Here is a 14,646-nt window from a genome sequence, read left to right as displayed (position 1 = left end):
CCCCGCCCTTGCAAGCTCTTGCGTCACTCTAGCCCACCGTCTCGGTGATCACTGTTCGCCCTCCGCCTCCCATCCACCCCCGCCCCCTACAACCTGTCAAGCATTAAAAACAAAACAAAACAAAACAAAAAAAACCCAACGAGCCAGCCAGCCAAACAAACAAACAAACAAACAAACAAACAAACAAACAACCCGAAACTGGTGTTTCTGAGTGTTTGAACCCGCTGGTCCATCGCTTTGGCTCTTTGACTCCAAGCAGGTTCGGTGCTTTTCTAAACCCGTCCACCAGGCAGCAAGGCATCTATAAAGCATCTTGGTTTTTGTTTTGTTTTGAATTAAAGCTGTCGTTTGACTGTAATCTCAGCATTTACAAGGCAGAGGCAGGAAAATGGACAAGTTAAAGGTTCTCTTCCCCTCCACAGTCTGAGGCCAGTCTGGGATAGATTTAAGACAATCGACATTGTAGGAAAATGGATGGATCCGAAAAGTATATTAAGAGAGGTGACCCAACTTCAGAAAAAACAGACAGAATCCTGCATGTTCTCCCATACATCAACATATGTGTTTAAAATGTGTCTAAAACAGGTGTAACTGTTGAGTATAGTCTAAATTTAGAAAGGAGACTAAATAATTTCAGGTGACATTGTTGACAGGATGGAAGTTTGTGAAGGAGGAGGTAAGCTATTTCCCCTAGTTTCAACTCAGTTACATATATTTCTTTTTTGAGGTGGATGTGTGAACTCAGCTTAATGAGTACTGAAGTAGAAATAACCATTTTTGCATTCCAAATATTTTCTCCATGTGTCATTTCTTTGAGGCAGTCATTGTGAAGCTAGACTTTCTCCTTAATTTGGTTGCCTATCCTGAACTGAACATGCCTAATCGCTAAACTGCTATTCTGGCCCACTTTGAAACTGATTTTTGTTTTGTTTTGTGGGGAGGGATTTCATAATGTGGAATTTCCCCTTTATACTTTTGTTCAATGCTATATCAAATCAGTGGAATGTGGTGGAGCACACCTTTAATCCCAACACTTGGGAGGCAAAGGCAGGTGGATCTCCATGAGTTTGAGACAGCCAGGTCTACACTGAGAGATCCTGTCTCAAAAAAAAAAAAAAAAAAAAAACCAAACCAATTCAAACAAAAACAACAACAAAACTATATGAAATTGTTCTAGTGTTGGAGAAATAACTTAGCAGTTAAGAGTTCTTGCAAAAGGACTGGAATTGGATTTTCAGCGCCCATGTCCAGCCCTGCACAAACACCCACGGCTTCAACTCCAGGGAATCTGATACCCTTTTCTGCCTCCTTGGGCACCCCACATATGGAATACACTTACACAGATACACAAATTAAAACTTTTAGAGGCAGGATCTTACAATGTAGCTGTAGCTAGCTGGCTTTAAACTTAACTGCTCTTGCAGAGGACCCACATGGCAGCTCATAACTATCTGTAACTCCAGTTCCAGGGGATCTGATATATTTTTCTGGCCTTTATGGTTGCTAGGCATGAACATGGTGAATAGATACATGCAGGCAAACACTCATAAAATAAGTAAATATTTCAAAAATAAACAAAGTCATTCTAGAGCTAAGTGGTTAAGTCACAAGAGTCCTGTCTCTGCCTTCTGAAACCAGAGATTAAAGCATACTGTTGGGATTCTGTAAACCCCACCCCTCAGTTACCTAACAACAGCTGGGTATACCCCACCACTCTATTACCCAGCAGGGGCCAGGTATGTTTCGCCCCAGTGACCTGACACTAAAAGGAGCTGCTTGACCCCTCCTCTCTCTCTTGCTCTTGTGGCCTTGCTCTCACACCCCTACCCCTCCTCTTCCCTTCCCTTCCCCCCTCTCCCTCCACGTTCTTATGGCCGGCCTCTACTCCTCGACTCCCCCGCCCCCTCTCTCTCTACCTCTCTTAACTCTCCCATGACCTGAATAAACTCTATTCTGTACTATACCATTGTGTGGCTGGTCCCTCAGGGAAGGGATTCCCAACATGGGCCCCTCAGAGGCATCTCCCTTGCCCTCAGGCCTCGCTGCACCTCCATGGGCCATATGCCCCCACTCTCTTCATCCTTCCCCTAACACATACCCCCAGGCCTACCTCCCCCACCCCCAGTCCCTGTAGCCCTGGCCATTCTAGAATTCCCTCTGTAGACCAGGTTGGCCTCAAACTCCCAGAAATCTGCCTAATCCTGCCACTTGAGTGCTGAGAACAAAGGTGTGGTCCACCTCCACCTGGCTTAATTGGGTTTTTAATCCATACATTTTGCTAGATTGGAGATGCAGGGTATTTGATCACACCGTGAAGCCGAGAGTGTGTAGTGGAAAAACCCGTCTCTGGTTGTGGTGTGGCTTAGCCTTAGATCACAGCTTTAATCCAAGAGTGTTGCAGGATATTTGATCAAACTGAGATTGTGTGGTGTGGCTCAGTCCTAGCACACACCTTTAATCCATGAGTTTTCTATTTACTGTAAACAAGACAGAATAAAGTCAAGCACAGGTAAAGAGGCTGAACAAGCAACCAGTTGGTGGTGATTGAACATAGGCAGAAAACAGAGAGAGAGGAAGTCAGGAGGAAGAGGCACAGAGGAAACAGAAGGACCAGCATTCAGCTGGAAAGTTTAAGACAATGTGGAGAAAGAAATGTTTTGTTTCTTCCTTCTGGGATGTGGGTTGAGAAAGGTCAGCTGGATGCTGTTTCTTCCTTGTTTGAGCTAGCAGGATTTCACCACTGTGTCTGCTTCCTGAGTCTTGTAGTTGCCTGGCACTGGAAGCAAGGACTTAGTCTCCTAGGATGATAGAGATGATCCAGAAGGGAACAGAAATCTATTGTCAGTGGATCTAAGGGATCTTCCTAGGCTGATAGAGATGATCCAGAATTGTGTTGAGATAACTCAGCAAGTTTACTAGAAATCACTGTTTTGTGCTTTAAATAAACAAAATAATTAAATGTTTATTTAGTATGTGTGTGGCAGTGTGCGCAGAAGCCATCATGTCCCATTTCATTGCTCTGTTTTGTTCCATTGAGCCAGGGTCTCTCTGAACCTGAAGCTGGCTATCTGGTTAGGTCCCCATCTCTGATCACCAGCACTGGGGTGCAGGTGGGCAGCACTGGGGTGCAGGTGGGGAGCACTGGGGTGCAGGTGGGCAGCACTGGGGTGCACGTGGGTATAATCATGCTCAGCTTTTACAAGGGTGCTGGGAATCAGCAAAATTTTAAAGTTTTTTAAAAAAGATTTATTCATTGTGTATACAGTGTTCTGCCTGCATGTATCCTGCAGGCCAGAGAAGGCACCAAGTCTCATTACAGATGGTTGTGAGCCACCATGTGGTTGCTGGGAATTGAACTCAGGACCTCTGAAGAGCAGACAGTGCTCTTAACCGCTGAGCCATCTCTCTAGCCCCTTTAAAGTATTTTTTAAATAATACCTAATGCCATTTATTTTGGCTTTTTGGGACAGGATCTCAACATGTAGCCTAGGCTGGCCTCAAACAAGACAATGGTCTTGTTTCATCAAGAACAGAATCACAGATGTACCACTGCACTTGGCGTTGTCATGTTTTAAATAGTCCCAGATCTATTTGTTAGAAGAAGCAAAATCAGCTCTTGGATTTTGTACTTCTGCTCCTGCTAAAAAGCCAGGGGTGCTTCATGGCTGAGTCCTGCTCTGGTTCTTGAGCCAAAGGACTGACAACTTGGTATGACTCAGGCCTGAGGATGTAGCTACTATGCTGAACACACCTTTGGACACTAAGCCTAAGACCTGTGACCAGTTACCAGGTACCATGGAAAGTCTAGCAACTCCCCTGCCTACTATGGGCAGCCAAGTGTCCTGACTCTCATAATGCTCTCTAGGCCACACACCCGGTTAGGGAAAAAGACTCAGGCAGTGGCCAGAGCCACACGAAAGCACTGCACACAGTGTGCTTTTTTGTTCTTTCAGGGATTTATTAAGGCATTGAGCACAGTGTGGATTTTTAGCCAACTAAAATGAGGGCAAGAGAATAGAGGAGGACCTGAGGGATATGCTTTTAAAGTGAATGATGCAGAGGAATGGAGACCTCCTAAGTTAGGACTACAGTGTGAGGCTCCTACCCATGCAAGAGACGTTCCCCTACGTTCCTCAGTCCTGAGACTCAGGTTCAGGCTGAAGAACTTCAGAGGGTCTCTAGAAGGTTGCATCCTTTGGAGCCCAAGCACATGGCAAAGTGACAACTGGTGGCCAGGCCACATGGCTGTAGGTCTTTCCACAGATGGAACAACTGGTGTAGTGTGTGCACAGCAGAGGTGCAGGGGTAAGAAGCAGGCAGGGGCAGATCCAAAAGCCTCTAATGCTATGGGAATGGGAGGCTCAAGGCAGGTCCTCCAGGTGACCAAGCGCAGGAAGAGGTTGCCCTGCCCTAGGGAATCCCTGTAAGGCAACTGGGTCTGCAGTGACTTGACCTTTGCTTCTGCGACACCCTGCTTCAAGAACAGGTGTGTCTTCGAGGAGAAAACAGGAAGGGATAAAAGAAGGAGACAGACCAACTTCCATTTCACAGCTCAGCCCGAGACCCCAGGGGGCTCATGGTCACTGGAGGTGCTGAACTGCCTTTCTACTTTCTTTTGGTCCTTGATCTTGAGTCCAATGTCTACCCTCTTCTCAAAGAAGTTCACTAGCACAGACTCTGTTAGGATGGAGGCCAGGATCTGCTCGAAGGAAATGCACCAATCCGTGTCCACAGTGCCCCCAGTCCGGGAGGTGGCGGTGGGACTACAGGCTTCTTCTCCCACCAACACCGTGTCTTCTGTCAGGTCCTCGCATTGCAGCGAGCCCGTGCTGACTACTGAGTAGGAGGACATGGACATGTCATCTTTGGTTTCATCATCAGACAGAAGCAGGGAGGGAGAGCCCTGGCCCTCACCACTGCCTCCCTCCACGATCACATGGCTGTCCTGCAATGCTTTCCCAAGATGTGTGTCGCCACTGGCTTTGGCCTGCGGATCCCCTGCAGCTGGTGTCTGACATTCCTGCGTTGGGTCCTGATGGGATTTGGGTATGGGTGGCTCATCCTCTTCTGTGGCACTGTTGTGATCTCCACTCTGGGCACCATCCCTGGGCTTCTTGGTTGTTAGTGCAGAAAACTTCTTCCCCACCTCACCAATGCGAAGGAGAAGGCTGGCCACAGTGGCGATGGCGTGGTACAAGTCCTGTTCCATAGGGTCTTCGCTAAACATGTTGTACAGTGTTTTACACAGCTCAATGAATTGTTCCTTAGGGAGAAAGCAAGAAAAACAAAGCAAAACACAGAGGTGGTTACAGGTGGATGAGTACACTCTCCTATAGCCAATGGAAGATAGGCTACTCTAAGTAGTGTTGGGATTTTGATGCCACAAATCTGTGCCATATATATCCAAGTTAGGAAACAGAGGTTTGGGAAGGGGACTGTAAGGCCACTGTCATACAGTCCTTTGAAAGTCTTTCTTGCCGGCTGTTCTATCTACCTATCTATCTACTTACCTACCCACCCACCCACCCATCCATCTACTTACATATCTATTTTTGGAGACAGGATGTCATTATGTATGCCTAGCTGGCCTGAAACTCCCTATGTGGACCAGGCTGGCCTCTGAACCACAGAAACCCACTGCCTCTGCCTCCAAGGTGCTGGAATAAAGATGGCACATCACACCTAGTTCCTTTGACTTTTTATAAGAGGAGCAAGAAGAGAGAGTGCATGTTTGTGTATACACAAGAGAGAGACAGAGTATGTACAAGGTACACACACATGTGAGGTCAAAGGATAACTCCTGGGAGTCAGTCATCACCTTAGCAATTTGATTTTGGGTTCTCTTGCTTTTTTGACTAGCGAGTCCATGACCTTCTAGGCATCAGCCATGGAAGTACTGGGACTGCAGTCATTTTTATCTTACTTAGTTATGGCTTTTGAGAGGATCTCTCACATATCCCTGGCTGTTTTAACACTACACTATGTAGACGAAGGCTGGCCTGGAACTCAGAGATCCTTCTTCCTCTGTCTCCTGAGTGTTGGGATTAAAGGTGTGTGCAGACTCAAGTGTTTGACTGCTTGGCCCACAAGAAGCTGCACTATTTGTGGCCTTGTTGGGGGAAATGTTAGGGGGTGGTCTCTATATTCAACTTCAGCCCAGTGTGAAATTCCAGAGTCCTCTTCTGCATCCTTCAGATCTAGGTGTAGAACTTCTGTCTCCTCTAGTACCATGTCTGCCTGGATGCTCCCATGATTCCCACTATAATAATGGACTGAACCTCTGAAACTGTAAGCCAGCTACAATGAAATGTCTTTCTTTATACGAGATGCCGTGGTCATGGTGTCTGCCTACCGCAGTGAGACCCTACAAGGACACATGGGTTCCAGCGATCACGTCAGATCATCAGGCTGGGTAGCAAGTGCCTTAGCCTTAGCCGTCTCCCTGCCCAGTTTTTTTTTTTTTTTTTAAACAATAGCAGGAAGTAACGTTGCCTGTTTCCATGGGGCTCCAGAGGGTGATGTCAGCTGGGTGTAGGTTAGAAGGAGTTGGAAATAAAGTCCCATCCCATAGGCTCATTCTTAATGCCTATGTGGAAGGGTTGGAATCCAGGGCCTTCTCTGGGCACAGCTAGGGTGAGGCCCAGTCTGAGGGTTTGTTGGGTGTTTGTGAGAACATCATGACTATGTTGGGCCCAGGAGGAACCAGAGTGCTGTAAATGTACTCTTCTCAAAGGTTGTGAGTATCTCTGGCTATTGGAGATTAGCCTTCCCAGGTAGTTACCATGGAAACACTGTCCTGTTCCAGAAATAGCTTTTCACCTTTCTGGAATCATCACTAATGGCCATTCAAGACTAAGAGGCTCTGGAGAGAGGGAAGAAAATCCCCACCCAAAGAAAGCCACCAGAGTACAAGGACCACGAAGCAGTCTAAGCCCAGACATAGCAGAATTCTACAGAAATGTGCTGCAGATTCTAACTGAGTCTACCTGGTTCATCTTGGGAAGGTCCTTAATGGTTTCCTTCTGAGCCTCCTTCTCCTTAGCCCATATTCGAAGGTAGTGTCTGTAGTCAGGGGGGCTGGTCCCCTTCTCCTCTGCAAGTTGAGAGAAAGAGATTAATCTCCATCTGTCATATGAGAGAAAGCAGGCTGTGGCTGACGGTTGTGTGCTGCTCTCTGACCTGAGGTTACTTGGGTACTATTATGAAATGATCCGGCATGTAGGGAGTGGTTAGAAACATTCTCAAATCCCCATGGGCTTCTACGTTCGTGGAAGTCGGCTGAACCTAAGTTGATGAAGAGCCCAAACCTGTCTTCTCCGAGACTAGAGAGAGGCTGCTCTGAATATGAAGCCCTTGTTGCACACTATGAGGGCAGCAGATTAGCCAGGCTATGCGCTAAGGAGCTCTGTCGGAGCACACATGTGCCATTCCAGTGATCGGGGAGGGAATGTAACAAGCAAGGGGCATGGGGTTCCACTGGCCTGGGGTGGCCAATAGGAATGGCTTGTACCTCTTCTTTCTTGGATGTCCTCATTTCTGCTTCCTTCCTGCTGCTCCTGTAGCAGTGCTTGCACACCGGAAAAAAGCAGAGAACATTCTTTTGACTCCAAACCATGAGTTTACAGGTCACACCACTGTCTCTGCAGAGCCAGCCCCTAGGCCCCGTGCTACCCTCCTGCTTGACTGGTCCTTGCCCTGCAACACTGTAGCAATGGAGAGCTGACCATGTCTTCTCTCGGTTGCAGTTAAGGAAAGCCAATTGCTGGGGCCTCAGCTCAGCGGGTAGAGCCCATGGTAAGCTAGCTGCAGACCCTGGGCTCCATCCCCAGCACCACACACGAAGGGGTACTTTCTCATTTGCAAGAAAAAATAAGACTCAATGCTGCTTCCCCCGAAAGCGGACATGCACTGTGGAGCAAACGTGACAACCACTGAATCCTCCGGCAAAGAATGGTCAAACTTAAGAGTGAGCCCTCCCGAGACTCACACCGTCAGTACCAGTGTGTTCAGCCTGCCATCTTTTTGCTTGTTCTTTACGTTGATTGATGAGTTATTTGTGAGTACACATGGCACAGTGCATACACACACGGCGGTCAGAGGACAGCCGTGGGAACTGGGTCTTTCTTTCTGCCATGGTCCTAGGGACTGACTGGCAGCAAGTGCCTTTCCTGCTGACACGCGTGCTGCACGTGTGTGAACATGAAGCTCTCTAGCCAATGGCTTTCTGAGGCAGTGAGGACACGGGGCTGAACCCCGCTCTGGACAGTCCTCCCGGACGGTGTTGGCAGAAATGAAGGACAGGCATCTCCAGCTCAGGGTCTTAGCGTGGGACAGGAACCCTGCTGCCTCAAGGCTCAGTGGGCCCAAGGACAAGTCTGTATCTAGAGGACAGTGGTGACTTGGTATGCTGTTCATTGTCACTTCAGTGTCACTTTCTGATGTGTATCACCTCCCCCTTCTTTTTTTTTTTTAACTTGGGACAGAACTTGGGACTGTATCTTACCTAGACAAATGTTCTACCAACAAGCTACATCTCCAGGCCTTATTCTTAAAATTAATGAAATAAATTAATGCTCTTTGCTGTTGTTATTGTTTTTTTTTTTTTAGACAGTATCTCAGTATGCAGCCCTGGCTGGCCTTCAACTCACAAGACCCACCTGCTTCTCCTCCTTATTGCTCTGACTAAAGGTGTGAGTTTTTACACACTGGCTTAAGATTTATTGTGTGCACGTGTAATGGGTGCACATGCCACGGAGTGTGTGGAGGCCAGAAGACAATCTGTGAGAGTTGGTTCTTCCCTTCCACCAAGTGGACACTGGAAATCAAATTCTGCCTGTGAGGTTTGGCAGCACGTGCCTTTACCCATAGAACCCTCTTTCCAGACCATTCTTTTTTTTTTTTAAATCACCGTATAGCTAGGCTGAGTTTGAACTCAAGGTTCTCTTGCCACCTTGGCTTCTATTTAGAGTATTGGGATTAGGGGCGTGCACCACTGTACCCCAGATTCCATTCCCAGCACTACACGACAGCACCCAGGATCTCACACGCAAGCCAAGTGCCCAAACACTGAGCTACACTCCAGCTTTTATGGTCAGTTTTGTATTACACATGACCAGCTCAACTGCCACATCCCAGGGCCCAGAACAGCCCTTCTCCGAGTCAGACATTCCCAATGAGCTCTGCATCTGCATGCCACAAAGGTCGAGTCCCAGCAGGCACTCAGCACACGTATTTTCTGTGATGATGAAGATGTTTCCCAAGGGGGTCATCTACCACCCTCCACTCCTCCACCCTGCGCCTGACTCAGTCACAATGACCGCATTCTGCATTCCTTTCCACAAACATGAGGGTTTTGCATGTGGGAGCAGAGGTGATACCCTGAACCTCTCTCCATGTCTAGTGTGCTATGCATGCACCCTGATCATTATCCACCGACAGCAGACTGCCCCCACCAGAAGCAGCTTGGTCCTTGGTTGCTCTCAGGATTTATCCCCACAGGATGAAGTTCCAAGGAGTCCCCGGGGCACGAAAGCTTCCAGACTTCTGAGTAAAGGGAAGATGAAGCCCAGAGGCAAAAGGGTTACCTCTGCCCTCCAGGGACTGACCTTGAGCCTCCCAGGGCAGGAAAAGATCCGGATCTGAGGCCAAAGGAGATGCTGGAAGGGACGGCAGAGGATGTGGGGGGCAGAGGGAGAAGCCCGCGTCCAGGGAGACAGAGATGCGAGAGAAACAACAGTTGAGAAGGTCTACAGGGGCCAACCTGGCGCAGGAAGTGTTACAGAGCCCTCCCAGGAGCACCCCAGGGTGGCATGCTCCCAGAGCCCATAGTGGACTGCTGGCTTCCCACATAGGCCCCATGGGAAGACAGAGATGCAGACCCAATGCTGGCTGTGCTGGGCGTCTTGGTGGCTCACCTCCTGAGTTTTCCTGTGTGAAATAAAAGGTGGCTTCTAAGGCTGACTCCGCTTCCTCCGGGACCAGAGCTGTGTTCCGAGAGAAGCAACAGTGAAGACGGGGGGGGGGGGGGGGGGGGCATTCTGATTTCTTTTCAAAGAAGAGAAGGCCACTTTCCCCAGTCATGTCCCAGCAGACTGCAACCTTTCACTGTAACACCTGGCACTCTTAGTAGAGTTGGTGACATCTTGTTTGTGAGACAGTAACTCACTCTAGAACAGGCAGGCCTCTATTCCATCCTCTTGCTTCAGCCTCCTGAGTGTGGCGTTACAGCTGTGTGTCACTTGCTACTTTGATTGTGTGTCCTGGGGACTGAACCCCGGGTTATCCCATATGCTAAGCACATGCTCTATGGTTGAGCTAAGTCCCTGATAACAGTTTTTGGGAAATGCAGTACATGTGCTGGCTCAGAAAATAATCCATATACCCAGGGGCCTGGTGAATTTAGCTATCCTCCCTCACATGACGACCTGGCTCAGCAGATCCCTTTGGGTCATTCCTGCTGTACAGAAGGGATGTGTTGGGTTTGGCGAGCAGGGAAGGCACAGCCCTGTGGTTGGACCTGAGCAGTCTAGTCCACGGATGAAGCAGGCTGAGTAGCTTAGGTGGTGGGTACAGACCCAGATCCCTGACACAGCCCAGGCCTTTTGGCTCTCACCAGCGGCAAGCTAGCCTCACTTAAGAGCTGTGCACCAAGAGCCCCTTCAGCTCTGCCAGCAGAGCCATCACTGGGGAGCTCTGACTAATGAACTGGCCATTACTGCACACAGTGAGACACAAAGGATGTAAGCTGAGTGGTCACAGCCTTACAACCACAGACGCGCTCTGGGCCAACTCCGAAGGCAGATGCTGTGTGAACTGCTCAGGGGGAGGACCTAGACAAGAGAACTGGAAACCTAGGGTGGTTCTGCCAGAGGAAGCAAGGTGCCCTGGGCCATCACTGTCCTCTCTGGATCTGGGTCCTGCTGAGGGAATCCTTCTTAGTCTTAGGGGCTGTCCAGGAGCCATGTGCTGGCCAGCTTCACTGAGCCGCTCTGCTTGGCTCACACCTTCCTAACAATACCTCCATCACCAGGAGGAAGGAAGTGGGGCCCCTGAGGACACGTGACAGGGCCCGCAGGTGGCCTAGGCAGTGTCCCAGGCTGTCTTGGGAACAGACAGCAACCTTTGGGCAACAATTCCTTTAAGAACAGTTCCTTTAAGGACCAATGTAACCCTGTCACCTCCATCCTAGCCCCCTGCCCTGATGTGGATTCTGGGTCATGAGGAGCTCAACTGGAATCTTCCCTCATGCCTTTTCCCAACCCTGGGACTGTGCTCAGACCATCAGTGGTATGTTGGTAACTTGGTGGGACATCTCCAGCTCTAGACAGCCTAGGGGCACAGAGGCCACAGCAGGATGTCGGAAGTCACTCACCTGGGGGCAGGTGAAGCTTGTACAGTGCTTTGAGCTTCTCTGTGAGGTCTCCGTGGTACATCCCACCTGTGGAGCAAGGCCAGGGAGGGGACACGCTTGGCAAGAAGGCTCCGAGGACACCCTGCCGGCCATATCCCCTTACCCTTCCTGTGGGTTCTAATGGAGATACCACACTCTGGGGAGGCGTGGTTCTTCCCTAGCCAGGTCTCTAGGGACGGTCACAGGAGCCCCGGGTCTCCTGCTTCCCTACGACTCTATGGAAAAGCTTAGCCTTCTTTGGAGCCAGAGCCCCAAACTGATGGAGAGGGACAGTAGAAGAAATCACTGAGGTCTGTCATAGGCAAGGGCTCAAGGCCGCCCTCTGCTGGCCTCAGGAGGGACAGCTGCACTAGCTGGTGCTTGAAAGATGGGTGAGACACTCACTCATCCCTGTCACAAACTCCTTGAAGTTGATCAATGAGTCCTTGTTTTGGTCCAGGAGGCGGAACATGCGGCCTGCCAACACAGGCGTATGAGAGCCACAGGCCCAAGGCGTCAGGCTGGCAAAGAGCTCCCGAAACTGGCTGGCATCGATCCGGTACTGCTCCAGGTAGGGCAGGCTGGGGTCTCGGTGGATGGCTGCTGAGCGGTTACCACCCCAGTACTGGCTTGCCAGATGCTTGGCCTGCAGGGGACACCGTCTGGTGAGATGGCCTTTGGGGACTACCAGGATGCTTTCCCTGATCTGTCCACATACTTAGGGTAGTGAGCTCTGGTCAGATACCTCAGCTCTCACAGGACCCTCAACTAGTACACAGCAGAGGAGCTGAGCAGGGCTCATGAACTTGACTATTCTGACAGTGTGGCCACCTTGAACTGAACCCGAGGTATCTGTTAAGGACCACAGGACTGGCAATGTAGAGCGACAGTCTCAGTACTCAATAAATGGAGATAGAAGGGTCTCTGGGCCTCCCGAGTTTACTGTGAAGCCCGGGCAATACAGAGAGAACCCAGCTCAAAACAAACCAATACCCAACGACTCACTTGCTCATTCAGTCACCAACCAACCCCATACCACCAAAACCAAACCAAACAGAGAAAGTTGTCTTTGACTACCCCCAGTGCCCGTCCTCTTCCTTTTGATGTACCTGGGATTTGTGTGCAGACACACCCTGGGGCCATGGGTTCCAAGGCTGTAGGTCATCCACTACCACTGGTTTGTTGCAGTCAAACCACCCCTAGCTACAGCACCTAGGCGGAGTCACCCGGTGCCTGATCTGTGTTCTTTGCTTATACTACTTAGGAAGAAAATTCTGTTCCCACCAGGGTCCCTGAGAGCCTGACCCAGGAGCTGCTCAGGACAGTCCTACAGGAAAAGCAGCCCAGAGGTCAACAGGGATGGAGGAGCCCCACAGCCAGTTTCAGTGCCTTGACTCAGCCACGCCCGAAGCTCTGTAACTTTTCAGTTAGAAGGTGTGCTCCTCTTCTGCATGAGTTGGGTTGAATTTATTATTGTTTTGTCTTTTTCCTGTTACTTAGGAGTGCTCTCTCTGTTGGAGTTCAGTCAGGAAACTGCTTGCCATGCAAATGTGAGAACCTAACTTTGGTCCCCAGAACCAATATGAAAAGTTGGGTGTGTGGGGCTGGCAAAAGAGTTCAGGGAATAAAGGTGCTTTCAGCCAAATGGAATGTCATGAGTTTGATCCCTGGAACACACAGTAAAAGGAAAGAACCTACTCTTCACAAGTTGTCCTCTGATCTCTAACATGTACCACGGCACATGCTTGCGTACATGGATACACAATAAATAAGTACACGTAACCATGATATCTAAAAAAGGCTGCACCAGCAGTGGTGGTACAGGCTTTTAATCCCAGCACTTGGGAGGCAGAGGCTGGCAGATCTCTGTGAGTTAGAGGCCAGCCTGTCTACAGAGTGAGTTCCAGGACAATCAAAGCTACACAAAGAAACCCTGTCTTGAGACACAAAACAACAACAGCGGGGGTGCTTGTGGTGGTGTGCTCTTAGAATCACAACATTGTGAGGTAGAAGCAGGAGGGGACTGGGGCTCACTGGCTAGCCAGCCCAGCTCACTTGGTAAGCTCTTGGCCAGTGAGACCTTGTGTCTACGAGCAAGGTGGATGGCTCTGGGAGTGACAGCTGAGGTGCTCACGCACGGTCTGCTTACCAACTGCCAAGGAAGACTAAATTCTTCATGCTTCACAGGCACTGCAACTGGGGACAAGGGATTTCCTGGCTAGGGGACTTCAGACTAGGTGGGGGACTCCACCCACCCCAGTGCTCACTGTCACCTTAAACACCATGTAAAGATCCTCCAGCTCTTCCATGGAGAAGCCGATGTCCCCTGGTATGGCGCGGACCTAGAAGGAAAGATGAAACGTTGGTAGTGGAGGGCCCTGGGTTCCTGCCAAAGTCAGACAAGATGCTTGTTCCGGGAGATTTCTCATGTAAAGAGTGGCAAAGGGTAGCAAGGGTGTGATCTGTTCTTTGCTGTTGTCAGTGGCCAATCCCTGGGGCGGGTGCTTAGAGGGCTCTTTCTCTCCTGAGGACCCACTGAGGACATGAGGTGATCGATGATGGCCTCTTAGCTCCAGCTACCTGAAGGGTCCTGTAATTTGCCAGCCAGGTCTTTTTACTTCAGTTAGCCAGAGTTGGCCTTGCCTTTCCCTTGTGAGCAAAATGAGAGTATGGAGGCCAAGGGCAGAGACCAAGAACAGGTTTAAACAGAGCACGGGATGGCAAAAGGTCCACCCCCTGAAAAGACAAAGATGGGGCTTCAGGCAGGGGCACACGGTATGGGCTGGCCAGAGTGGACAGAAGTGAAGCTTACAGCAAAGGCAGGCCAGGAGGACTTAGTCCAGAAGACCCGCGGCCTCAATGCAAGGTGAAGAAACAACTCTCACAAGTGACCAGGGCCTCTCCCTATCTTCCCAAACCAGCACCCATGCTGTGGGATTTTACACAGCTTCCTGGCCATGACACAGGTACCATGGTAGTGCAGGGACAGGGCACAAACTGGACCCTGCACTCTGCTCAGGGAAGGGTGGGACTGGAGAGGGTACTGGGAAAAGCCATCCACTCGGGCTAGCCCTGCAGCCCCGCTGTCAGAGGTTACCGTTGCCTTCACCAGTGACCATACCACGCTTCTCTTGGCTGTGTCTTCCAAGGACTGGATCACCTTCAGCCTCTGTTTAAACCGCATCTGTTCAATGTCGTCAGCCCTCAGGCTGCTGAACTTCTACAGGCCAAAGGAGAGTCAGTAAGACCAAGAGCAG

The 14,646-nt window shown here is 49.9% G+C and overlaps 1 protein-coding gene across 4 annotated transcripts in view; it reads right to left on the bottom strand.

The window, feature by feature from the left end:
- Positions 1 to 3,292: 3,292 nt before the first annotated feature.
- TBC1D9B (TBC1 domain family member 9B) overlaps positions 3,293 to 14,646 on the bottom strand; it is a 35,015-nt gene continuing 23,661 nt past the window's right edge. Inside the window, exons 14-22 of one of the 4 annotated variants that reach the window (XM_080922844.1) lie at positions 14,511 to 14,609; positions 13,663 to 13,731; positions 11,795 to 12,035; positions 11,372 to 11,437; positions 9,915 to 9,983; positions 9,606 to 9,656; positions 7,511 to 7,567; positions 6,987 to 7,093; positions 3,293 to 5,263 (exon numbers count right to left, since the gene is read on the bottom strand). In XM_080922844.1, the coding sequence (XP_080778970.1) occupies positions 4,553 to 5,263; positions 6,987 to 7,093; positions 7,511 to 7,567; positions 9,606 to 9,656; positions 9,915 to 9,983; positions 11,372 to 11,437; positions 11,795 to 12,035; positions 13,663 to 13,731; positions 14,511 to 14,609 (1,470 nt within the window). In that variant the 3' untranslated portion in view covers positions 3,293 to 4,552. The remainder of the gene's footprint in view (positions 5,264 to 6,986; positions 7,094 to 7,510; positions 7,568 to 9,605; positions 9,657 to 9,914; positions 9,984 to 11,371; positions 11,438 to 11,794; positions 12,036 to 13,662; positions 13,732 to 14,510; positions 14,610 to 14,646) is intronic. The other 3 variants (XM_080922842.1, XM_080922843.1, XM_080922845.1) reach the window with 3 other exon arrangements.

The sequence above is a fragment of the Micromys minutus genome, assembly GCF_963924665.1.
Source record: "Micromys minutus genome assembly, chromosome: 10".
Taxonomy (NCBI): domain Eukaryota; kingdom Metazoa; phylum Chordata; class Mammalia; order Rodentia; family Muridae; genus Micromys; species Micromys minutus.
This window is presented reverse-complemented; position numbering and strand designations above follow the sequence as displayed.